The sequence below is a fragment of the Plectropomus leopardus genome, chromosome 1, assembly GCF_008729295.1.
Source record: "Plectropomus leopardus isolate mb chromosome 1, YSFRI_Pleo_2.0, whole genome shotgun sequence".
Classification (NCBI taxonomy): Eukaryota; Metazoa; Chordata; class Actinopteri; order Perciformes; family Serranidae; genus Plectropomus; species Plectropomus leopardus.
In genome coordinates this window covers 17,581,173-17,607,377 of record NC_056463.1, presented here as the reverse complement: position 1 = coordinate 17,607,377, position 26,205 = coordinate 17,581,173, and the positions used below count along the sequence as shown (strand labels likewise).

The window sequence follows — 26,205 nt, the reverse complement described above, 5'->3', positions numbered from 1 at the left end:
CTCATTGCACCCTTTTATACCAGTCACTGATGTGAGATGAAGAGCACTTTTTTCCGAGGTGTCAATCTCAGCAGCTTGTCTGCAGGGACCAAACATATTTATCCTTGGGCACTTGCAGATGAACAATAGCTTGAGCCTTTACTTAAAATGGTTTAAAAACTTAACTTTTATGAGTAGGATAAATATACACAAAGCAAATGTAAGCTAAAGTCACCTTTTAGATATATAATTGACAATCTGTGCAATTTTAGCAGAAGTTGAGTTAAAGTCACGTTGAAAAGCTCAAAAGAAATTAGAGGTAGGCAATATATCAACACACAGATGAGTATCAATTATTTTTTTCATTATTTAAATTATTATTATGAAAAATACATACAAACTTTTGGTAGACTAGAATTATATAATCAATAGCTTTTACAGTCCCGTAGAAACATTTTTACTGCAATAAAAATGACTGAAGTGAGATGAACAGAATTAAAACTTATACAAATCTTTAAAGTTTTCTTTTATATATTTACATATTTTGCAGTTTAAAAAAGGTAATAGATCAAAATATAAGTTAATACAGCAATACTGAGCATATTGCAAAACTGTTAAAATCACAAATATATTGCATTGTAACTCCAGTATCATGATAATATTGTATTGTGGGTCCTCTAGTAATTCCCACCCTATAAGAAATAAACTTGATACAATTTCCGATTGAATACAACATCTTCATACATTTAATTATAACCTGCATTAAATAAATTTAAATAATCATCAATCCATAATAAGATATCAGATCACCTTATACGGTATATAGGAAAATTCCAAGATGATGGACTAACGGCCCTGTAAACTAAGACACACCAAAATCAATATGCAGAGTGGATTTGCTTAAATACAAAAAATACAGAATGATTCTGACTAGAAACAACTCAGACATTTGCATCCCAGAAAGAGAAATGCCACTTTACACAGTATAAATCGCGCTGTGTATACAGCAGTCTTTTAAATCAGATTAGGGCTCACGCTGTCGTTAACAGTCTTTTTCAAAGCCCAAGTGTCTCCTTGTCCAAACATATGGCTCAAGCGCAGACTGCCCCGAGGCCTTGTTATTGCTGTGCCAATAACAGTTTGTCATGCAGCGAAGCTGAAAGCAGACAAACAAAACTAAAGGCAATCTGATTCCATTGCACTCTGTGTATGTTTGCTTTCCATTTATGCATGATATATTTTGTTGAATTTTGTGATATTTGGTGATATTTATCAGATTTTGTCTAGAATTGGTGTTGTATTATTATTGGCCAAACTGGCATCCATCTAATCTGGTAAATAAAGAATGGTATTCATGTGATGAAATGACAGCGTTGAGTCAGTTTAAAGGAAATCTTTCAATGGAAATCCCAGGAGGCACAAGACCTGAAGGAGTGTGTGTGTGTGTGTGTGTGTGTGTGTGTGTGTGTGTGTGTGTGTGTGTGTGTGTGTTCCTTCCTACCACTTCAAGACATGATTTATGATCTTTCTCCATTGTGATATTATTAAGCTAAACTGCTCCAAATGGGCGTATGTTTCTGATTATGGCCTCAGTGAGTGGGGATGATGTACATGGCCTTTTCCTCTGCATGGAGGTCTAGTGGAGCTACGCCATACAGCAGCAGAACACACACGTCCTGCATTTGGGTTTGTTTACAAGGCAAACAAGGCTGTCAATTCTACTTTTTGCTTCACTTTCATCAGCGTTTGTTTAGCACTGTTGCAATTATTTTAGAGCCATTGCAGTTGCAAAATAAAGAAGAAAAAAAAAATTTCATTGTGAAGAAAAAATATTAGAAACCATGTGTTCCACAAATTACTGGCTTGAAGCAGGCATAGCCATAGCAACCATGTCCACAGACTTCTGGTTTAAAGAGAGAGGGCCTTGTTAAAGCCCCACAGATTGATGGCCAGTTAGAGGCAGCGCTCAGCACCAGCCAGCTGCAACGCGAGACAACACCAACTAGGCTAGGCTAGGTCAAGTACCACTCAAGGCCTGGGCTGGTGGGTGGGCAAGTTGAAGGAGTTGAGGGTTGTACCTTGACTTGAGTGATGGGGCTGGAGGAACTCTTGTCATTCTTCAGAGAAGAGGGAGAAATGGGCCCACTAGCATTGATGGGCTGGGGGAGTGGAGGCATCTTGGCTCCAGGAGAGACCTGCATGCTGGCAAGCTGGGCGGCATACAGTTGCTGCAGGGAGGTGGAGAAACCCGTTAACATCCACATCCAGCAAACATTCAAAGTTTTATATTCTGTCTTTTCCTCTCCCTAGAACTCTCTCCACTTCTGTGTCTGCCTTCATCTCCCCCTCTCTCTCTCTCTTTTACGTCTTTCCTCTCTTTCCATGAGGCTGGCAGAGAACCTCCATCAAAGGTCTTAACTGTATTTCAAAGGCTGAACCCAGAGAGAGACAGCAGTCTTAAAAACCACACAGAGATGGCTTTCATTCAAAATACTTGGAGCCCCTATTTTCCACTCATCACAGAGAAAAGTTTGCAGACTGGATGCAAGTGTGCTAGCAAAGATCTCTCATTTCTCTAGATCTACACAGCTTTCTATTGAAGTTTCTGGCCTGGGATTCGTCTCCACGCAGCCATGTGAGACAGTCCCATTCCACAATGTTAGAAACCCAACCTCAGTTGGATGGCCATCACAGAATATGTTAAACACAAGCATTATTAAGGCTTAGAAACCTGCACAAAGAACACTGATGTAATCACCGTTATTTTCCTTGGCGTTAAATCAGTAAGATGTCCAACTGTTGGTGACATTACCACACAAGAGGGCGGTTCAAATGACTGGTGAAGCACTCAATAACAGTTGGGCCTGTAACAGGGTTGAACTCTGAAAGCTCAATTTACATTTCCACCACTGGGCTGATTATGTGGCATATACTAGAAAGGGTGGTTAAAGACGTTGATATGAGGGTTTGGAAGTATTATAAAAAAAATCTGGTGAGCCACAGACTGCTAATTGTCTGTTGGATCAGATTTTTGACATACTAATTCATCCTTTATCCTGGATAAAGTTACAATTTAATGTCTTGACGTTAAGTTGTGCGCCCATTTTTTATATCATTAAAACCTGAAACAAATGAAACCAGACTGATTTAATGATGATTTTTGTGCTTGTTTTTCTGTGCCCACAGAGCCCCGAGCACTCGCGCACTGCTGTGACTTCTCTCTGCCCCAGGTCTCTATCGATTGGCCACCAGGTAAGTGATGAAATTGGCTCTTGTCTCCTGCTGCAAATGGCAGGAGTCTGTAAAATAGATCCACTGTCTGAAAAAGAGTGTTAAGCCGCATTTCCACTGCATGGTACAGCACGGTTCGGCTTGCTCATTTTTTGTTTTTTCATTAGCAAAAGTTGTTGATAATACCTGGTACTTTTTAAGGTTCCACCTTTGTTGAGTTTCCAAGTGAGTTTAATCCATGCCATAAGACACTACAGACCACGGATTGGTCAGAGTGAGTTGTCACTTGTGCAGAACACATCCTGCACAAACCAGCAATTTTTAAATCAACCTAAAATGCCCTTCCAAGGCATACCCAAAGTAAATTGAAAGCTGTACTCATTTTCAGTACATCTATATGCATGGTCTCATTTGAAAGGTAATACTCTGATGTTTTTTCTTCACCAGTCAGAATCACTGTAAGTGCCTCTGTCATTCTAAGTTTAAATACACTGAAATAAAAGGTTTTAGCTCTTATGGGCTCATTTGAGGTGTCAATGAAAAGTCCAGGAGTTTGCCTCCATTTTGGCATCTGGATGGTTGGTTGTCTACAGGCAGGACAGGGAAATTATGGATAATATGTGGAGAAATATGAACGTTTGAAATGATGCAACAGCAGTTTGTGGATATCTGTGGATGTAATAATGTGTTTGGACAGCTTGGCTAGATTTAGATCCTCTAGACCACTGGAATTTGTGAGAAATGTAGGACCATTTCTGTATGGATAAAAATGATCTATGGATTAAAGTCATGCGTCAGAGGTGAGTAGTAATTGTTTGGTTGTTTTGTTGTCTAACAGAGGTGTTTATTAAACCATCTGTGGTGGCTGAATCTTGAAATGGTCTGGATCAATGGAAATTCAAGGAGCGTAGATTTCGAACGATAGGTCACATGAAAAAACCACTTAAACAAAGCAAATACAGCAGCTGTTTAGATATCATGACTCGTCAAATAAAACCTCAGGAGAGCCCACGGACAGGCTGGCCGTTTGCCATCCGTAGTCACTCACCTTAGATTTTGATAAATGGCTGTCCATTAAAATACACCATACACTACATTGTACAATTGACAAAGTGCAGACAAGGAAAGGATTCAGCGAGTGTTGCATTAATAATGATGTCACAGCAGTTTTCATACATACACTAAGGGGATCCGTAGTGAAAAACAATTAAAGAAAAGGACCTAGTACCAAAAGTGAGTCAAGCTGATTGAAGGCATTACTCCATGTAGCCATAGACCTCACTTGATCAGACAGATAACGCCCCTCAACTCCCCCACCGGCATGCTATCCTCACGCCACGCAAACCTTATGGTTTTTCAGGTTATTCACTCAGATGGTGCTGTCAGGAAAAATCTAATTTCTCTTCCTTTGGCCAAACATCAAACCCTGTCTCATTTCCTGGTTCGACTTGCCACATACAGCATTTGTGCCAATGGGGGAAAAAGTGACCTGGCCCCGCTGGCCTCACCTTTGACAGTGTAGATGCAGACTAAAACCAAACAAAGTGCTTTATGTCCATGCACATATCTCCAGTTATAAACACATATGTGGTCCTGTAAGAAACTTTATCGCTGCCACATAAGCGGTAGTACAAAAGGTCCATTCTTCCAGGGGGACCTGGGGATAACAACAGCACATAGGCAGCGGAAATGACAGACTGATTATGTTCCTACAATGATAGCACTGCCCCCACCTCCCTCACAAACAGCCTTTTGTCTACGACAGGAATGGACACAGGAGCCAACTCTATTTTCTTCTCATCTGAGCTAGACTTAGTTAATGTCAGTGGTAAAGGCACTCTGTGTGTCTGTGTGTGTATGTGTGTGTGTGGAGGGGCTGTTTAGAAAGAGAGAGAGAAACAGTGACAGAGAGAGAGAGGGGAGTCTCCATTGACTGGCTGTGACTCCAGGCTACATGCAAGTCTTAGTGGAGGAGCGGAAGCTGAGTCTGCAGGACAGATGTTTGCTAACAGGCCTGTCGACGAGCATGCCCCTGACCTTGAGTGGGAAGAACTTTATTGTCCCGGAAAAAGAGCATAATTAGACTTTGCCTCAAATTAGACGCAGTCAGGGTGCCCCTTTTCAGCACTGATTAGCAGGTCAGTGCCATGGGGTGAGAAGCACTGGTTATCCTTGTAACAAGGAACACTCTGCCTCCAAGGGCCAAAGAACAATAAACACAATCAGAGGGAGAGACAGATGAAGGGTTTGTTAACCCACCATGCACTGCTCAAAGACAGGTATCAAACACCTCAGTGTTGAGTGTAAAGTCTGGAGGCTTTTGCCCCAGTGTTGCGGTAGGGCTGTCCCAAATACCAAAATTTGGGCATTGAAGCTACAGTGAGAAATATTGTGATTAACTGAAACTTTGACAGAACATAAATGAAAGATAAAGGCATCAGTCAGTGCACCTATGATAATGCGAAAATTAGCTACTTTGCTTGCATGCACGTCGCACATTAGCCATAACAGCTAGAAAAAAACAATATTTGCAGGATGGCTAGGCTGGTACAGTTTCCAGGTGGTTGGCCAAGCTGCTTGACATTGACATTCAGTTTTGCTGAACTGCTGGTGACTGACAATAGATGAGAGAAAATTAGGAGCTACAGCTAAAAGCAAGTTAATAGGATACAGTATCTGGCTTATGTTGATATCTAGTGTCAGCGAAAAAATGTTGTTACGCATTTGCAAACTATTGTTAGCTTGTTTACTATATAATGTGAATGCCACTGTCACACTGAAGATCCCGCAGAAACCATTCAAAGTAAAAACTTTATACGAAAAACAAAACGATTCATTGAATATTTGTATTTAACAGCCAAATCTTATTCAACTGGCATAATTCTGAGTCTGGTACAGCCCTAGTTGATGCATAATAAATAATTTACAGGCTATTTAGGATTTTTTTTAAATTAAGTCGGTCGGAGCATTTGAATTCTTTTTTGACGTCAGTTACCATGGCAAAGCTTCAAAGCATTCAGGTCAGCCCTATATTACAGTATGTATTGGTGAAAAATAAATTGTAAATTTATGATGGATTACAAAATTATTATTTGACACCCAGCACATTATCAATTTAGAAACAACAACCTCAACAAACAGTGCAGGAAGTTGATAGTTTAAAAGGCATTGTGGTGTCAAAGGTTGAAGGATTATCCATCCTGCCAAGGCTAGTCTCCCCAAGCAGAAGACATCTGCCTGCTTTCCCCAATTGACTCTCTCACATCTAATAACCCCTTCTTCATATCTGTGTATAAAGTGGGGGCAGGGAAAGGTTCATGGTATTTAGGGTCAAGCTGAAAGTCAATGCTCCAACTCTGGGGTATTGGAGGAGAGGGTGAAAGCTCGAGTGAAGCTCGGGACCCTTCTGTCTCCTTTTTTCCCTTCACACTTGTTATTTTTCTCTGTTTAAGGGAAACATATACAGTATATCTAACAGAATACATGTAATGCGTCTGTTCAAAAGCCATAGATCTGCACACTAAGGCTCAGCTTGTATGAAAATAGGAAACTGCTAAATTAATAGAACAGGTAATGGGATTGCAATGTGGGTAATAAAAAGAATCTGGCATTTGAGAAATATGTGCTTGTATATTATGTGTTTCCTCGTAGCTTAAGGCAACTTCCTTCCATTTTCCATTGTTAAAAGTGTGCATAACTTGTATGACCATACAGTATGTGTTTTGTTTTTCTTTAGTACCTTTTCCTAAAAACAGCGCTATTTCTTAATACAGACACATAAATGAGTACAAACACAAACACAAGATTTGAGGTCTTCCTTCTGACCCCATCATTCCCTGTTTCCCAGTAGAGCGGAGCAGATCTCAGCAAGCATGGATTCAAAGTGAGTGCAGCATGCCCAAGGTCAGCCTGTTAGCCTTTGGTAATTAAAAACAAGCCCTCTGGAGGCAGCAGAGGTTAAACGGGGAGGTTCACTTTTCTGCTTGTGACATTAAACTGAGATTACACACTCTGCTGATAATGTTAGACATCTCAGAAGTACGATATGCTATTAAGACGGGCAGCCTCTGTTTATTTAGTAAAACATCAAAGCTGATATTATAGCACAATATTATCATTTGTGAGAAAAACATTGATCTGCCCATAACTTCCAGTAATGCTTTTTTCCCTTCTGCAAACACTAGGCTCTGTGCCTTTTAGTACAAAGACAGAAAAAACTTCATGTGGAAAAACAAATGTGCATCTTGTTTTTCTTTAATAAAGTCACAGCATGGCAATATGTGCTGGAAAATACAGTGGCAGATATTTCTTGCCGCCAGCAATGATGGTGTAGTGCACATTTACAACTGCAGCCTGCAAAATATGAAAATAAAGACAAACAAATTGCCTTAAAAATTCCTATTAGCAATAAACGCCCTCTGCATTTTACGCAAGATGAGCATTGTCTTTATATCACACTCCTTCCTCTTTGTCTGCAAGTGTATCTGTTTGTCTGTCTGTCAATGTCTCATTCACCTCTGCCTGGCCTGGGCGCTGAGCACTGGGCTGGATATGAGGGCATTAACTGTGCTTCAGTGCACCGCACCATTTAAAAGGCAGCGCAGCGCCAGCCCCGTTTGCCACAAGGCTTGTACAGGCTCATTGCCCAGGGCGACCGGGCAGGCTGACCCAGGCTAGGCCCAGATGTCAGGAGTAGAGGAAGGCGTCCTGGTGCACTGTGCCGATGCTTTCCAGTATGGCCCAACATCTGTCTCATCTGCTGGCACCCAACCTGCTCCACTCCAACCCCTCCTCCCTCCTCTCGCCTTTCTCTATTTCTCTATCTTGCATCAACAGTATATATGTTGAAGTCCGTTTCTCTCTCTCGCACACACACACACCCCACAGTCCATCTTGTATAAGTGTGTGTGTGGGTTCTCCGAGCCCAGGGGCCCCAGAGCCAGCCCTCCCATTCAGTGCAGCTCACTGCATTATCCACTCTATCTGTCCATCTGTCCCTCTGTTCACCACTGCCTCTATCCAGCTGCTCACATAGCCGTCCTATTAGCCAGCCTTCCACACACAGCTAGCATTGCTGCACTGCTCTGGGTTACCTTCAAAGACTGAGCTCCTCTGCTCATAAACACAGAAACAGCTGCTCTCTACAGTATGTCTGTTCTCTCTTTTCTCCCCTCCTCCTCCTCCCCTCTCCCTCTTTCAAAGTCAAAAGTGCTTCACTTGTTAATGATGGAAGCCGTTTCTTCACATCTGTACTACACAGGCATTTACATCCAAACAAAAGATAATGTGCGGTTTGCTGCTCTCCCACTTTCTTCCTGTTTGTCCCTGACTGTGTAACACTCTTTCTTATCACTCCCGTCGTCTCAGCCTCTGAGTACTCCTTCAGATGTGACTGTCTGCTTGAGATCTGGTCTGGGTTGTCGCTGAGCATGTGGGCTGCTTTTCATCTTTACATTGGGAGCATGAAGCTGCGGCTGGGCCCAGGTTTATCACGGGCCTAGAGAGATGCCATAGGAAATACGGCGGGTGGTAATTGCGGTGTTAAGTCTTAATTCAAGCAACTTGACTTCCAGTGCTGTAAAGCACGAGGATGTGATGGAGCTTGGACAATTTAGGGTAAAAAAGAGCAACAAGCAGACAGAATGAGTGTTAAAAAAAAGGTAATTCAGAGAGAAATACACAAACTAAGACACTTACAAGATAGTTCAAGATGTGGACGGGAAATTGGAAAAACAAGACAGTGAGGCAGAGACAGCAAGAGATAGAAAATGGAGCTTTGACTGAGTGAAAGCAGAGGGCTTCTATTTATTTAGTCCTACAGTGATACTGCATACAGAGAACCCAGATGTTCTGTTTTATCCAATAATGCTTTCTTTAAAATGCCTTAAACCCCAAAGTCTGCTTCCAATGATAAAAAACAGGACCTTCTCAGAGGTCCTTCTGCTGTTTACTGCTTCTGTAAAAAGGACGGGTGATATATATTAAGTTCATATTGGCCTTAAGTAAATTGTTTTTCACTTGGCAACTGATGCTAGCTATAGTGTACAAAAAGCAAATTAAGTGCTATCCCAAATGGAGAAATTCTTTTGTGGAATTAGGGAAATGCCCTTCTCGTCTCTTCGCTCAATTGAATATAGTAGGTGTCCGGACAGATTGGGGTACAATCTGAGCACAATTTCCTGTGTTAGGTGAGAGGTGTCAGTTGTAATCAGGAAAGGACAGGCAGGGATGGAGCCATTGTTTCCTGCTGGTCCTGGGCTCATCCCGGCTCTGTGTGGGCTTTAATGAAGAGGGGCATGTCGCGCTGGGATAGTTTACCCGCCTCCTCTCCTGTGAGTTGAGGACGAGAGCCAATCTGTCAGGAAAACATTGAGTGAAATTGCCCTGTGGTACAGCAATGCCTGGTGACAGCCACTTGCAGACTGCCAGCCGGCGGAGTGATGCTACCACCCCGTATTGACAAGCAAATTACAGTCTCCAACACTCAAACGCATCCTGGAAGATTCATTTACATCCATCAGCTCTAAGCCTTTGTTACCTTGTTGGGTTTTCTTCTCTTGGAGAGAAAGGGCGGGGAATGGGATCCCAGACTGTTATGACAGAGGAGATTGTGAAGAGGCTACGTGGCCGACATTAAGACTGACAGAGCGGCTGGCCTCTCTGACTGGATGGCTGATCACATTACCTCAGCAGCATTGTGGGAATTAATTCTTCCAATAAGATAATTTTTAAGGTTCATATATTGCACAATCTAAACTGAGTAAATTGGTAAAAATTATAGCTTGCCATGCAGCTGACAGGAAGAGATATTTTAATTGGGGGGGGGCGCCTATTCAGCCATATGTGTGTGTGGGACTATGTGTATATGTGTGTGCGTGTGTGTCTGTGTGTATATGTGTGTGTTAGGAGGATGTAGAATGAGCTCGGAGGTGAAACTAGAAAAGTTCAGGTGGACTGTTGTCCTTGATGATGCATGCAGGATAAACTCAGCAGTACAATGAGTAATGAGCAGGGGTGGCTTAAATCATCTTATTTTTAATTTTTTAATTTTTATACCAAATAATCTTACCTAAATTACACGTTGCATCATTATAACACTGGACATAATGTGTTAATTTCAGAGTCGCTGTCACATTTTGTTAATTACAAGAGCCCTGAGACCTTGGGTAGATTATAAGACAACTGGCACTGAGCACAAATATAAATGGAACCACCACTTCTTCTACATATGAGCAAGTAACACAGACTTTGTGGTGGTTTTGCCTATTTTTTTGTTGTTGTTTTGCATCCCTTTGTAGTTGTCGTGCAGCTTCTTATCAATGTTTGTGTCTTTGTAGTTCCTTTGCACCTTTTTGTGGGAAGTTTGCAGGTGAAAGGCCAGCGAAACCCCTTTTAGTAATTCATCTATGCCTTGGACACATCTTAGCAGGGCTCTCGCAGTTTCTTAAAAGGCATTTAATTAATTAATTCATTCATTCATTAATCTAAATACAAGGATATTGAAAATCAATCTTTCAAAGTCTTAAAATGCTAATACATGGGAAGTAAGAAGAAGGGCAAAATTAACAAAGCTCATCTAGTTAACCGAGATTTTATGGCATGGTGGAAACCAGTACAAGGCAATGCGTATGAGGCTCGTGTTTTTATTTTGTTGATTATTCATGGTCGGTACGATGGGAATCAGGGCAGTGGAATCCAACATACAGAGTAAGAGACACAACATTGCCAAGTGGTTATTGTAAAAACTGGTTTTTACATCTAATTCTGAGTGGCATTAAAAAAGTCTTAAATCTAACATGCCTTAAGGTGTCGGAACCCAGTCTTTGGTGCTGCCACTGGTCCTTCACTGCACTACTTTCAAATCAAATTAAAATACTCTAATTCTTATTGTGTTGTTCTCCTCTTGTGATCTTGCCATTTATGATAAGATTTTTTTTGTGCTTCTTTTGTACTCATGAGTTTTCTTTCTCAAATACACGCGCACACACACACACACACACACACACACACACACAGAGTAGTAGACTTTTCAATACTTTAATTTTGAAGAAGAAGCAGCTATTATTGCTCTAAAGGGAGGAGACAACCTTAACTTAATTCCATGTCTGGCTTGATATGATGTTTTTAATCATAGCGGGCTCCCAGTGCTTTGTAGAGGAAGTGGTGGCAGTCACATGGTTTGTTGATCCCAGCTATGTAGAAAAGGGCATGTTTGACTTGCCTTGCTGTTTTAAGGGGAGTCTCTGTGCAGGGTAAATAGCAGCCAGCAGGCGGAATATGTGACAGGCTGACAGACTTCAATTAATGGAAAATGCACCTCTTTTTGTTTACTGTGTTCTGTAAAGGTCAGCCAAGTCATGGTCTTGGAGGCACTGTTTTTGCCCATTCCCAGGGTTAGATACATAATCAGAATTAATCACTCTCGACCCGTCTCCCTTCCTCACCCCAACCTTCAGATATATGACTGTCTCATCTGACCTCATACACCATTATAAATAGACTCTGCATGCCTGTCTGAACCACCGCTCCTTTCCGACAGACTTCTCCGAGATACACAAACTAAGCGACACATATACACTCTAGAGACATATCCTCATACCCAGCAGCCTCCACCTTTTTGCTCTCACGGACACACGTCTTCAAACATGAGCAGACTCATTTAACACCTTACATGCTTCTAATAGCTCCTCTCATGGCTGCATAATGACGCACAGCTCTTCAGAGCCAGCTGCATGCATTGTTAGAACTTGCCAAGGCTCGTTAACACTGACAGTGGTAGCCTCAGAAGGACAAATGCCACATATATCAGCGTGCAGAGAGTTTCCCCCCTCAGTCTTGAACTCTCTTGTTTAATCTTGACATACTTCTTTCTGCTGTTAAGCATCACATGTTGCAGTTTACAATAACTTTCCTCTGTTGTCCGAAAAAAAAACAAAAAACAAAACAGTGGCCCCTTAACCATATGCCATGACAGAGATGCTTTTTAATCCTTTCTTTCCTCCTTTTGTTTCCAAAGACTGATTTATAGTTTCAAGGCTTAAGATCTACAATTACTTAGAACTGAATCAAAGCAGCAGTGCAGCTAAATAAACATGGTTGTTATTCAGGTTTCTGTTGCTACTTGCATGTTTTTCTGGTGGATAAAGTCAGTAGAAATTAGCAAGGGGATCATTATCACCAGTTTGGAAACAAAGATCATGCACAGGCTGAGGGAAACCCTGGTAACAGTAGTTTTTATGGCAGTGACAACTTGAAGGATAGAATGACGGCAGTTATCTATATTAAACATTATGGCCTCAGGTTAAGCCCTGACCTGGGTTCAGCTTTTCCTTTTTAAATGCTGTGTGAGAAAACTCCTAAAGGAGCCTGTAGGGCTTGGAGCCTGTCCCAACATTTTTTGTGGCTCAAATCCTTTACTCAGCCTCACTTTGTGTAACATACTATGATGAAAATTACTCAGATTTCTTTGTCCATTTGTCTTTCTCACAGAGATAAAAGAAATATTACAGCGGTTTCACTTGATAAAAGCAATACGAAGGGGATTCCTTGCTAGCACAGTCAATTGTCTTCTGATAAATTCACTGGTGGGTGATTAAGGCATCCAAAGTGATTCTCATTTCCTCTAATAACTATTATCTTCCTAACTCCTCTGTCTGCCAGAGCTAGTGGGGATAAATCCTCTATAAAACAGGATAAATTACATATGTAAGGTGATAAGCGTGTGTGAGCTAGGGGCCTCCAGGATTATTTAGTGTGCAGCTCATTACTTAGCGTACAGCTGCTTAGCCATCCTTTCTACCCCGGGCTTGGCGGGCGTCCCTAGCATTCTTTGTCATGGCACTGTACATACCTGAAGCTGGAGGGGGCTGAGTCCTGACGCTGCTGCAGCTGCCATTGTGGATGGAATGAACTGCACCGGGTAGTTATCACCTGTCAGAGAGAGAGACAACAATGCATACAGGTTCAGACAATGAGCCGGCCCACAGCGACCAGGCAAGTGCCAACACGGATCCCGGGCCCTCCGCTACTTTGCCACGGCAATGTGGCACATTGCAACGAGCCCTCGGCTTCAAGCCCAAACATCTGCATTAACAAAAGGCTAAGCTGGTTTGACTGGAGCAGGATTACTTAGGAACGTTCCACATCATTCCCTCCTTCCTCCACCTGCACACTGCCCCTCCTGGAAATTACTACTACATAGTTTAAAAAGTTGGGAGTTCTTTTAAGGTTTATGTGTGTGTTTTTGTTCAGAATAAATGTTAAATATCTCCCCTGGTATTCAATTAGTAATTATGTAAAAGTGCCAGCATGTTTTCTCAGGCAGTTCATGCAGCTGTAGACTTGCCTGGCTATTGTTCAACACGACATTGTTTGTTTCTGAGTGATAGCTTTGGCAGCACAGTGAAAGCACTTGTATGTGAACTGGTTAGAACAAGTGTGCAGTCACAATAACAAGGTTAAAAAACCCACACGTTCTTATCTTGCACGTTGCTGTGATCAAGCAAGGAAGAAATATATAATAGCAGCACTATTCATTACCGTTCAATTCTGTTGGCCTGCCATCAGCAGGTTTGTCAGACAGGGATATAAAAACGGCTGCTGTATGACTGATATCCAGGGGGGTGTATAACTGAGCGCGGGGCGCTTTGACACACTCAACCTAGTGTGTTGAGACGGACAGAACAGCCCCAGTGAGACAAGGCAGCGTAGCGTTCATAGGGGGGAGGCTGGTTTGAAGCATGTGTCTGGAGGAGGGGAGGTTGTGGGGTGCACAGTGGGAGTGGGGAGGGGTAGTTGGCCTTCGCTCAGACCCCACTTCTGCCTGTCACTTCTTCTCACAAACATATGGAGCCATTAAGCCACAGACAAGGTAAATGTATATACCTTCTCTTTCACTTTGCCCTCACCCGCTCGCCTCACTTTGCAATCTTGTACAGCACAGCACAATGTGATACAGGCCATGGAAATTCGATCCCCATTTAGTAGCAAATAAAATCACACAGCAGAAGTGGTTTCAAATAGTGCTTGGTTGGATGTGCGGGGGTGCACTGTGGTTATTTCTACACCTCCTTTTTTTGGTATCGCTTTCTCTCTGTCCCCCTCTCTCTATGACGTAGAATTTAGGAATAATAAATGGCTTGATGTCTTTAGATGTCATGTGAAACCTGGGGAGGGTCATGTGCTAAGTGAGCACACCGCCACTGCTGGGGGGGTCCCAGGCTCCAAGGGTCTGGATCTTGGGTGCACACAGTCGAGGCAACCAGACTCCAGCAGAATGGGCGCTGTGCCAGGTTAACGTCACAGGTGGGAGGGAATTACTTTTAAAACTGTGTTTTTTATTTAACTGGCTGTCGCTGGTCCCATGCCCAAAGCCTGGACTCTGGATGCTAAGGCTGGAGGGGAATGCAGGTGACTCCACGGTCACAACGGGCTATGTTTCTTTGCTTGTGCGGTTCCATGAAAAATAAGTCATAGATCTGCTGAGGGTTGACAGATGTCGCGTAGACTTTTCCTAGATCAGATCACATGATGATGATGAATGAGGACTGCAGCCCTTGAACTTTATCTTCTCTTCACTGGCTTTAAAATCATATTGAATTACTGAAAAGAAAAGCAGGCTTACATGAAAATAGATATACAGGTGCTTCATTTTTATATTTTTGAGATTTCATTCTCACATTTATCTGATAAGGATGTGGAGTAAAAAAATAAAAACGTATCAGAATTGATTTAATTTAGTTAAAACCCAATTTCCAGATAAAAAATGATGGCATTGAACCTTTTGGCAAACCACAACTGTTCAATTTGTTGCTGATAAGTTGAAACTTTGTAATTAGTAACTTCTGGTTCAGTGAAGCTTTGGTTTAAAATACCCGGTTTGGGGATGAAATATATATATCTTTTCATGACACTATCCCTGCTGACAGGTTGCTATAATACACCCACAATTGGAGCCTAAAAAAATCAGATGGAAAAACACAGACTGGTCGTTACAAAACACCCAAATTTGGAGACTAAATGCAGAGTGAAACACAGCAGTGACTCACTGAAACACAACCAGTTTTGTTGTTTGTTAGTCTTGAACAGTTGTCAGCAGTTTTCCCCAGCTTGGCGGGTGTCTAGCCTAGTTGTCATGCCATCCAACATCCACATCCTGATGACAAAGTCAGCTCATATATCACGTCATTCTAGAAACTTTGATATGATATGTATGAAACATTCAAGCCTAACAAATTTGTGGTTTGCAGAATGTATCCAACTTTTTCTTCAGGTGACTTGGCTGAGATTAAAGTTACAGTATATCAAGAAAAAAACATGCCCTAAAATCCCAAAACGTGGTAAAAATATAAGATTTAAGATAAAGTAGAGAAGGAAACTGTGAACTGTCAGCAGGATGTCTATGAGGAAGACTGACAGAGGAACCCAAAGACTATGGGATCATTCTGCAGGTCCATTAGGGGCACATCAGACTGAATACTGCCATGTCTGTGTGAACAGTGCAAACAGACAGCATCCTCTGGTCTATTTGTGTAAAAGATGAGTTGGTGTTTCTATGACTGTGCTTGCCTACCATGCAGCACCAGGCCATTGAGCACAGCCAGTGGATGGGGTGATGACTTACCACTACGGTGCCAGAATGACTCTGTTGCCATGTGAGCACCACAGGGCCGGGGGTCATAAGCAGTGGTCCCTTGGAGCTTTCTCATAATGATAGCATCAGATTAGTGTGTCTTAGTCTTGGAAGTGAATGCTTGGCCACTCACTTTATGGAGAAAAGACACGGCAGCATCCTGTATACCCTGCAGGTGGTGGTGATAACATTGTACTCTCTGGATATATTGTGCATATTGTGTTGGACAAGGAGAAATAATAGAGGTTTTGAAATACCTCTCCTGACTACAGGAGTCATTTTCAGACCCCCTTTGCTTTTTCTTCACGAACTCATGAATTATGCAGGAACTATACACATGGCGACCCCTGACCACGATTCCATAATAGCTCCTGTTATTTGAACTAAAACATTTTCCGTGTCAAATCTATTGCAGAAAGCACACTGGTAAAAGACTCCCCCTCAGGCACTTTGTTTAAGCTGTCATGGCTCCATAGTTCCAAAATAGCTGACTTTCTTTTTCATCCTGTGGTTTTATAGTTAATTCATTAACTGCACTACCACACCTTTTAATGTTTCTACTGTGAACCTGCTGACTTCCCAGCGTTTCTTTTTCCGTTTTCAGTCATTTTCCTTGTTCTGGTACCATTTTATAACAAACAAGAGGACTTTCCTTTTTCAAGCTGACTCATAAATCCTTTTCTCTGTGACAGTGAGGTTTTCCTCAACACTGTCTCCTTCTGTTTGCACGCGTGTGAGAAAAATAGGAAAACTAAAAATAAAAGCACAAATTCAGCTTAATTTGATCAAATAACTCAGAGACATGTCTAAAAATTGCTAGTACAATAGTATGTGGTGGGACTTCTTCATTTTTCCCAAGGATATGAAGGTGCACCAGGTTACTGCTTTGACAGGGCATCTGTCAACATGTTGCAACATTTTTTATTTTAAAGGCTTGTTCTTTTCTAAACTCAAAGGACAAAGGGAGAGAAAGAGACATGCTGGTACAGGCAATGAAAACAGTTATACCTGCAGGAAAACCTGTTCCTCACACCATCCCCAAGCCACCACCTTATAATTGTCTTTTAATTGCTTCATTTTCCCTATCAAAAGATATAATTGTGTGAAACTGTCAGAAGGGTGTTGTTTTTTTTGCATATAACAATAGGAAGACCTTTCACGCAGGGTTTATCGCCTGAGTTATTGGATCTCTAAGAATGGATACTTGGAAAGCGATTACAACCAGCACACTTTCATGTTGAAGACATGTTGACATTCCTGTGCTTCTCTAACCATATCTATTGTTCCACATAAACTACAACATTCCCAGGCTGTTGTCTCAAGTCCACATTTAGGCAAAGCAGAGCGTGCCAGTGGCCTCAGCTGTCAATAAATCTTGTATTTTTTGCTATCATAGATTGTGTAAAAATAATGCACGTAGCCACTGTGACGTCATCCAGTGGTTGGTGAACTCTGTTTTTCAAGCCTTGATTTTGGAATTTTGGCCGTTGTCATCTTGGATTTTTGGAGCCATGAAGTGACCGTATTTGGATGTGAGGGTGGATGGGGGTAAATCTGACCAAGTGCCCGAGGACAATATCAGCAGGAAGCCTATCACTTGAAGCCGTTATGCTTTTTATTATGAACAACTTCAAGCCTTGAAGAAATTCAAATTGATTTATATGAAAATTTACCTACGGTAGTTGTCATAAACATGGAAATTCACTATAGAGACCAAAACCGTTTTTGCACCAGGCTGTAAACATGTTTATTTCTGCTATTAAGTTAGGTGATTTAACATGGGGGTCTGTGGGGATGTACTCTGTTTTGGAGCCAGCCTCATGTGGCCATTCAGGGAGCTGCAGGTTTTGGCTCTTCCATGTTGACTCCATTTTTAGCCATGGAGGTTGCCACTAATTGTAGAAACTTTAGACAAAAAAATCATAATTATGACAATAAGTGTAAGGGAAAGGACACGGCAAACAGAGAGAAAGTAGGAAGGACAAAATGAAGACTTAAAACATACCTGGCTTATAAGACATTCCCGGAGGGAAGAGAAATCCTTGCTGGGCGGCGGCTGCTGCTGCCAGAGTGCGTTGGTCGTGTGGAAAAATGGGGATCATGAGCGGAGGCATGTGACCCTGGACCTGCTGAACAGATAGAGAGCAGAGATCAGAGAGAGGCCTAAGCATAAGCATGGTACACAGAAACACAGAGCCCACTCGGGGGGAGGGGGGCAGATCACAGCTCCTTCTAACGCGTGCTGACAGGGGGCTCTGCGGCATTGACGGCCCTCGTGTGCACACACAATACCTGGCCAAGCTATGGCTGCTCTTAATCCAAACCACAATTTCACCTCAGTACATCAAAGGCCCGGCATGCGCATATTGTTCCAGGGTCAGTTAGAGGAAGCGACATGCAGGACAGAGAGCAGAGAGGCTCAGTCGGTGCGTACGGCTTCTGGAGAGAAGTACTGGAAGTGTTGAAAGAAGCATTCAACAACACCCTTGCTGTTGCACATGTTAGCAAAGAGGATTGTTTAATGTATTACACAGAAGATCATTACCTCAACTACTCACATAATCATGAATGATCATTTATTTAGATGATAAAAGCCTGAAGACAATCCAGTAATTTACTACAACTGTTTAGAGCCGAGAAAAAATAGCAGGCGGTTGAGAAGTGCTTGCCGTTTGCTGTATTTCATTTTAATGTCATTCTCTGACTGTCTGTTCCACTCACATATTAACCTTCACCATCCAGTCTGGTAGCTGACTCGCCTACTGGGAATATCAACCCAAACTCCCCACATGTGTGTGTTTCAAGGGTGGGTGAGTCGCTTATGTCTCAAAAGTGGTGTGTGGGGGTTTTGCACACATGTTGCAAGGTCCAATCTTACTGTCATTCTCTGCATCCTGAAACTCTCTGATGGGGAGCAGCCCGGCTACCATGGGCCTGCGAGGGTTAATCTAGCACTGAGCCAGGCCACCTCAGGGGAACCTGCCTGGAAAATGGGTTAATAAAGGTCATCCCCCAAAATAAACACTTTACAGAATGTTTCTCCATTCATTCCTCCTTAAAATCAACTCGCAATAAAACGGGTCTGGGTGCAATTACTGCCGCTGCATTGGGGCATGAAATCAACCTGCTCTGAGCAATGACTTTCCCCCCATGTTCTGGCTGAGGTCTGCTATGATCTCCACTTTTCAGCCTGCGCCGGTCCCCCTGTAGACCCTTTACTGGAGTAGTGGCACCCAGTTTCTCTTACAGCTAGCACGCTAAACCTCCTTAAAACTACTTTATTGATCTGTCCAGAGGTGCAGAGCTAGACTGAAAACTAAATAAATAGAACCATTTTATGCCTACTGAGCTTTTACAGAAGTGCAAGTGCAGAAAGTACATTATAGAAGAATAGAAAAGTATGTAATTCTTCCAAAAGTAATTCTGTAAAATGTGCTGTTGCTGAAGAAAAAATAAATGGCCAAGGAGACTGCGACAAATGACCTTAAATAAAACATTGCTTTATAGGGATTGGTGTTCCAAGTTTCCAGGCTGAATGGATGAAAGATGAATCTTGGCCTTGCATGTATGGAACATATGGAAAAACACAATAATTAATGTCACAACATGAGGTAGGACCAGTGACAGGCGGGGGGGACACTGGGGAACACAGCTTTTCTCTGTCTGTGTATTTGGACTGTAAAACCAGATGGAGTCTGTTGCTGAATGTGTGGTAGTCACGGGGCAGAAAAGGGCTCCCTCAAGTCCACATTCCTCCAAGTATGTTACAAGTGTATTGCGTGGTAGTCCATAGTTTTCATGAATTAACTAACATGCCTCAGCAGTAAATTAAAAGTTACTTCCTTTTTTTTTCAAAACAAGAAAAACGACTGTCAGATATTTTCCAAACACTCACGTCAGTGAAAACATTTTTGCGAGACTTCTGTACTCGTGCAACCTTAAAGTGATTTAATGTAAAAGATGCTTAAAGAAAATTTTATCTTTTTTTTTTAAATCATATGAGCAAAACAACAACCAGGAGAACAGCTGCCTCACATGAGGAAACAAAAGTTGTGATGCTAAACAATAAAATAACCTTTTAAACAGTTTATATCTAATATTTATTTGGTTTTAATCATTTTAAAAGAAACATGGTTACTGCATTAATTAACACAACTGAATCATATAAGAGATGTCTACAGTATACCCAGCACATATAATGAGAGACAGCCAGCAAAAGGCATCAGACACTCGGACGTATTTTTCTCTGGCACTAAATGTAAATGATGTCATTTCATCTGGGATATCAGCTTTTATTACTATTATTATTTTAAAATATGGAGCCGAATATACAAGATTCACCGAGGCAAGACAGAGTGTGAATGTGCGTTGAAGGGGAAATAAATGCATTGAGTTTGAATAGCTGTGATTTGCAGTAATGAGCTCTGCGCATTAAAGTTTAATTTACGGCAACTAATGTCAGAGAATGGCAAATCAAATTCTGAGGAGCTTCAAGGTGGCAACAAATAGTGGAGGTTAGTTGAGCTGTCAATTAACAGCTGGCACAGTGGCTGAGCAGATTAGAACATTTTCACGAGTGCCTTTTTTTTTTGACTGTTAATGTAGAAAAAAATGTATATTTAAAAAAAAAAAACAGTGACAGAAAGAAATGTGTTCATATGTGTGGGTTCCACTCTCCCTCTGAACCCCCCCACCCCCCTTTAAGAGTTACCCTCAACTTCATCTATGTATGGGCTGAGTGCCCGGGATATTTCTATTGCCAAGATGATCTTGAGGAGTCTGAGAATGAAGTGGAGCAGATGTGAGCAGGGCACTTGGGCAGCGTCCTCCCTTCTCGTAAATACAGCGGCATTGTTGCTGCTGGCACTGCTCTTCCTTTGTCTTAGCACTGCTAAGTACTGGATAATGTCATTTCACACCATCTGCCCCCAGGCTTCATTAAAGATACATGAATGGGCTATCTTATGAGGAACAGGTGCTATTGTTTGTCCCTCAAGACCCAGCACTAAGGATCTGACTCGGAATACTTGAAGAGGAGCATCTGTAGTGATCAGTCAGACAGACTTGGCTGAGGCCCCCGTCTCTGCCAGCAAGCACTCCAACAGAGGTTTCTGGGGGAACTCAGCCGCCTTGCAACATGTATCATCAATTCAGATGACCTGATGAAGTCTGTATCAGGCCAGCACGCAATCTGTTTCCCTCTCAAGGAGATGCTGGTGTTTGATAAATAGAACCAACTTGCAGTCCTGCGAGCAGGATACCATATAGATGCCATATTGTGGAAGAGCTAATTAGCTTTATTTATTTATTTTTTTGTAAGAATAACAACAGCACAGCTCAATTACAGCCGCATGATGTGACAAGTTTCTGTATGCCAAATATAAGGTCTTTTAGTCCTGTGTCACTGTGTGAAATGCTTAATTTATCAATAATTTCTGCAAAACTTAACCCGTTTAAAACAAGAAAGCACTCGCAGCAGTTCAGCTGAGTGTACAATAGTTTATAACAGCAGCCCATCCTGAGGTCAGACTGCAGAGGACGAGTCAGACGGCTCAGACAGACTCTCATCTCTGATGTGTAAATACACAAGGTGTAAAAGACGGGGAAGACTTGAAAGAGCTCTCTTTATTTCTCCTAGCACTTACAACACATGCAATATACGCACACACGCGTGCGCACACACACACACACACACACACACAGGTATACACTCTCAAATTCAGCTTTAATACTGCATTAACCCATGAATGATGTACTTTTGCTACTACTAGATTTATTTTTCATTATTCCTATAAGGCTTACTTGTGTGGAAATACACATAGCACTTAGCATATTTTTGATGAAAGATGGACCTCTGATTATTTTTTAACAAGCTATGAGATTAAAAAAATTTCACATTTTAAAATTATTTTTACAAACCTGTGTTAAGTTCAGGTGATGCTATGCAGTATTTGTGCAAATAAGAAAAAGTGTTGTTTGTCTAGACGTGCAGGCATCCACCTCCAACACACAAGCAAGCAGCTCCAAAACTCTGAGAGCTAATGGAGATGTACAGTGCATCACAGCACTGACTTGGGCCCCTGTCAACACCCATGTTCCTCACTGTCTGTTATAGCTTCTACAAAGCACCCAGGAGGCCTAACCCCCCCCTCTGCTGGCTTTTCCTCTGAACCCCCTTACACTTCCATGCGCTGATCCACACTCAAGTTTGCTCCTTGCTATGCACCACAATGCGCTGTGTGAAGGAGAGTTTTTTTTTGTTTTTTACTGCCCGAATCAGCCTGTATTTACAAGATTAAATGACTAAAGGGGTAAAAAAAGACACACACCTACTTCGTTGTCACCGTGTTTCATGATTATTAGCTTGAAAGGACCTGAGAGATCCTGGGTCTAACATCCTGATTAATTGCTACTTGACACCTTTTAACACAGCTCTCACACACGTGCTTATCTTGGATATAATCTGCATTCATTTGTCTCGAGGAGACTTGTGAAAAGTAAAACCCCTTCAAGTATTTTATGAAAATACTGACAACAATATGACTGCAAGCAGCCAAAAATATGTATGAGGAGCTAAAAGTGATGATGTTCTTAATTCTGTACAATCATTTAGATTATAATAGGCGCCTTTCTCATTAGGAAAAGATCACAATCACCAGTAATCATTTAGAAGAGGACTCACATTTCACTGACATCTCATTTTAATAAAATTACTTCCACACTTTAGTAGCTGTCAGAGCCGCAGCTCTCGCTAACCTTCTCTTTCACATTTTCTATAGGAGGGGTTCTGTAATTTCACCCAGGGAAGATAGACTCCAGCTGTTGCTGTAAGAACTGATAGTTCACACTTTGTACCCCCCTTGCTCTCCGCTGAGCTGCACACCGAACGCTGTGCGAGTGGAAATCACCTTTTGTGATCCATTTAAAGGGAAAGTGATCTTGAGGAAGCTGGCGAGTCTGGCTACATCCCAGCAGCAGCACACACAGTAAAACTGACACTAGACAGCAGGATATGTTTAACACCCGCCACTGTGTACACAGCCCGCTGGGTGTACACTGTACTGGAGCCTAACCAGGAGGAAAATCACTCAGTGGAAGAAGCACTTCTGGGCTGTTGATCCCTCTGTGTTGTTTCAGGATTTGTGAAACAATCAACATTTTTTTTTTTTTTACTCCTTTACACACTTATCAGCTGATTATACAGCGCTGCGTAGTTACATTTCATGGCAGACACACGCATTGATCGAACACAGATGTGATGGTGTTTGGATTTGTCTGTAGCTAATGGTAATCAGACAAATAGATCAATAGGTTTGAACCAGACTTTGATGCACCAGACGTCAGGTCCTCATATTACCGGCAACTACACTGAAGCACATTATTCCTGCTTGTCTGCTCTAAAAAATGGGCACACTGGATGGGAAGGGGAAGTGCAGTGGAGAGGCTCAGGTCACTAACAAAGGGCCCTTGTCCTGGTGAAGTCTCCAACCTTTCTCCTCACTTCCTTCCTAAAATCGTTGCGCTGCACCCTTCCCTACAAAAGTCAACGACAGAAAAATAAAGCCAAAAATCAACCAGCCTGGGAAAAAAAATCCCATAATATTTTTTTTTCTGAATTGTTGGGGTGCAGCTTTAACTCTGACAGCAGGCACTGTTTGCTCAGGTTTGAGTGTAACACTGTCCATCAGTCATGCCTCTGTGTGTGTGTGTGTGTGTGTGTGTGTGTGTGTGTATGTGCTGTTCAGGATAAAGTGCAGCAAATCCAGACACTTGAGTGAGGTCAGAGCATCCAGAGGGAATAACCAATAGATGACTTCTTGTTCCACTAATTCCTTACACAGTAAAACAAGCCTTCTTGGAAAACAGCCATTCCAATATGTCTATATTAAGTCGATGGGAGCTTGAAAGCAGCGTAGTCCAACCCTCTGACCCGCTGAACACACCCCACCCCAAATCCCTCCACTCCAGCCCTCCTCCATCTCATCCGTGCTCCTGACTTCCTTGGAATTCTGGATAAAACTGCAGGCTACTGTTTAGTTAAACACACTGCCAGGAATTAACAGGATTTCTGCAAACAAATTTAATGTAGTCTCAGTATTAAATGTTGTAGGAAGAATAATAAAAGCTTGACATCGAGTATGTGGCAAAATGGTAAAATAGGCAGAAATGAGTAAAACAAACACATGTATAAATAACATTCAGTGCCCACGCAAGAACGTTTAAATTATGCATTAATACAAAAGAAAAAAAAGATGCAAACATTCATTTCTAGGCACGAGGAGTGATTTGTGTAAATTGTCTTCATGAAGCAAATTGTGCTAATCATGAATTGAAATGTATCCATCAAAAAAATAAATTTAGGGAAAAAATCAATATCGAAATCAAACCTTAAGCTGTTTTCTTTTTTTTTTTTTTAAAGCTTTTTCATTGATGTACGTTTAAGTGACCAAAGAGTTTTCATGCTCTGTGTGTGTTTGATTCTGAACACACTAAAAGCACACACACATATATATATATATTAGATTTTAGTCAAACATATTGCTTTCCTACATGCTGACAAAATATATGTCCACAAAGCAACACAGTCCTGCACACAGCCTTAAGATACTGTTTTTTTTTAAACAGCAAATTCAGTAAAGAATTTTAGCTCGTTTTTGGGGGAATGTAAGATTTTTTTTTCAAGGTCTGGCCCTAAAATTCAAGTTTGCAGTGAACTGGCCAAATCCACAGGGACTCCCTCAAACAGCATGTGTTATGATGGGAAAGAAGAGAACAGACATAAACAAACGCACAAGTGGGCTTGGGGCCGGCATCATTATCCTGCATATACATCCTTGCTGTATGGAAATGGGGAATAACTGAAATGCCTCGGACTGTCATTGCAGGGGGGAGAGTGAGGTACCAAAGAACATTGGACACGGGCTGGTCAGATAGCCGGCTACAAGCATGTGATGTGAACAGGGCAGGGGGAGTGGAAAATAGAGGGATTTAAGTATGTGAGGCTTATGAAGTAATGTGGTTGTAAAGGTTTAAAATATCACATCTGCAGCACTTTGGAGAAAGCAGAGGGACATAAATGGTGTCCACTTTTAACCATTTTGTGTTGTACAAAGGAATTGTGTGTGTGTGTGTGTGTGTGTGTGTATATATATATATAATATATATATATATATATATATATATATATATATATATAAAATTGTAATTTTTTTCTTTCTTTTTTCTATTATAGACTTAATGGTATTGGTAATAGTATTGTCCGCACTACAGCTGGGTTTTCCCCCTCTGTCCCTTCCTCCAGTCATAGACTCTGTCTTCACTATTACCTCCCAGCTGCTGGGGCCACACATAACAACAGAGCCCATTCTGTTGTTCAGCAGCAAGCATGCCTGTCAGGAGGGACAACTTTTTTAGACAGACAAGTGTGTTGAGACTTTGAAATGTGCTCATATATCATCACCTAATGATGATTTTGTAAAAGATGAAAGAAGAGGGGCAATATGATGACTTGTTTAAAAAATACTGTTAAGGTTAAATTAAGAATAAGCAATTCAATTAGGGTAATGTGCAATATAAAACGTGTCAAAGAACTGAGATATGGAAAAACAAACAAAAAATTCTACAGTTGTTTTAATGGAAAACTGCAGGACAAAAAAGCTCATTCATTGTGTTCTGTTGGGGAATGCTTGGACTCTCCTCCGCCCCAAAAACAAAAAGCTCCTTTTTTTGCGTCGGCCATGGGCTGAATGCTTTGCTTTGCCACCCCAGCCCTAAGAAAACACGCGCCCCTTTCTCCCTGCCGGCTGCCCGTACACAGTAGAGCCCATTAATGCAGCTCCTTTTCCCTGTGAGAGTGCCCACTGCTGAGGACGATGGCCACGCAAAGCCAACGCAAAGACAAAACAGTTTGCACAACATTAGCAGAGAAAACACAGTCCATGCAGAGAGGGAGAGGAAACTAAATCAACATCACACTGGAGGATGTGTTCTCCCTCAACTGATATTTTCCTTGCGAGGGTTCGGGATACAATGGATGTTAAGTGTAGGCGCTCTGCCTTCATCCAGGGAGGGTGTGTGTGGCTCTGAACAGGTGCTTTATGGTGATTTTCAGACAGAACATAAAGGTGCCTCATTCAGTATATATATGTATGTACAGAAAGCATGATCAGTTATCAGGATTATTTAGTGATGTGGTTTATTTGAAAGGCAAATTCCCATTCCCATATGCAAGGTAATCCCCTGTCTTGTCTCGGTTATTCTTATCACTTGTGAAAACTGATTGAACGCTGCAAGTTTGTGTTACAAATTAAACCGTCCCACAGCCGCTTTACAAACCCCTCAGGTGACTAATTTTAAGTATACCC

General features: G+C 41.8%; 1 protein-coding gene across 7 annotated transcripts in view; it reads right to left on the bottom strand.

The window, feature by feature from the left end:
* The window catches only part of sox6 (SRY-box transcription factor 6), a 153,855-nt gene that overhangs the window by 29,384 nt on the left and 98,266 nt on the right, over positions 1–26,205 (bottom strand). For 5 of the 7 annotated variants that reach the window (XM_042483805.1, XM_042484184.1, XM_042484112.1 and 2 more), the window contains 3 exons: positions 17,847–17,970; positions 13,061–13,140; positions 2,058–2,207 (listed from right to left, as the gene is read on the bottom strand). In XM_042483805.1, the coding sequence (XP_042339739.1) occupies positions 2,058–2,207; positions 13,061–13,140; positions 17,847–17,970 (354 nt within the window). The remainder of the gene's footprint in view (positions 1–2,057; positions 2,208–13,060; positions 13,141–17,846; positions 17,971–26,205) is intronic. The other 2 variants (XM_042484034.1, XM_042484248.1) reach the window with 1 other exon arrangement.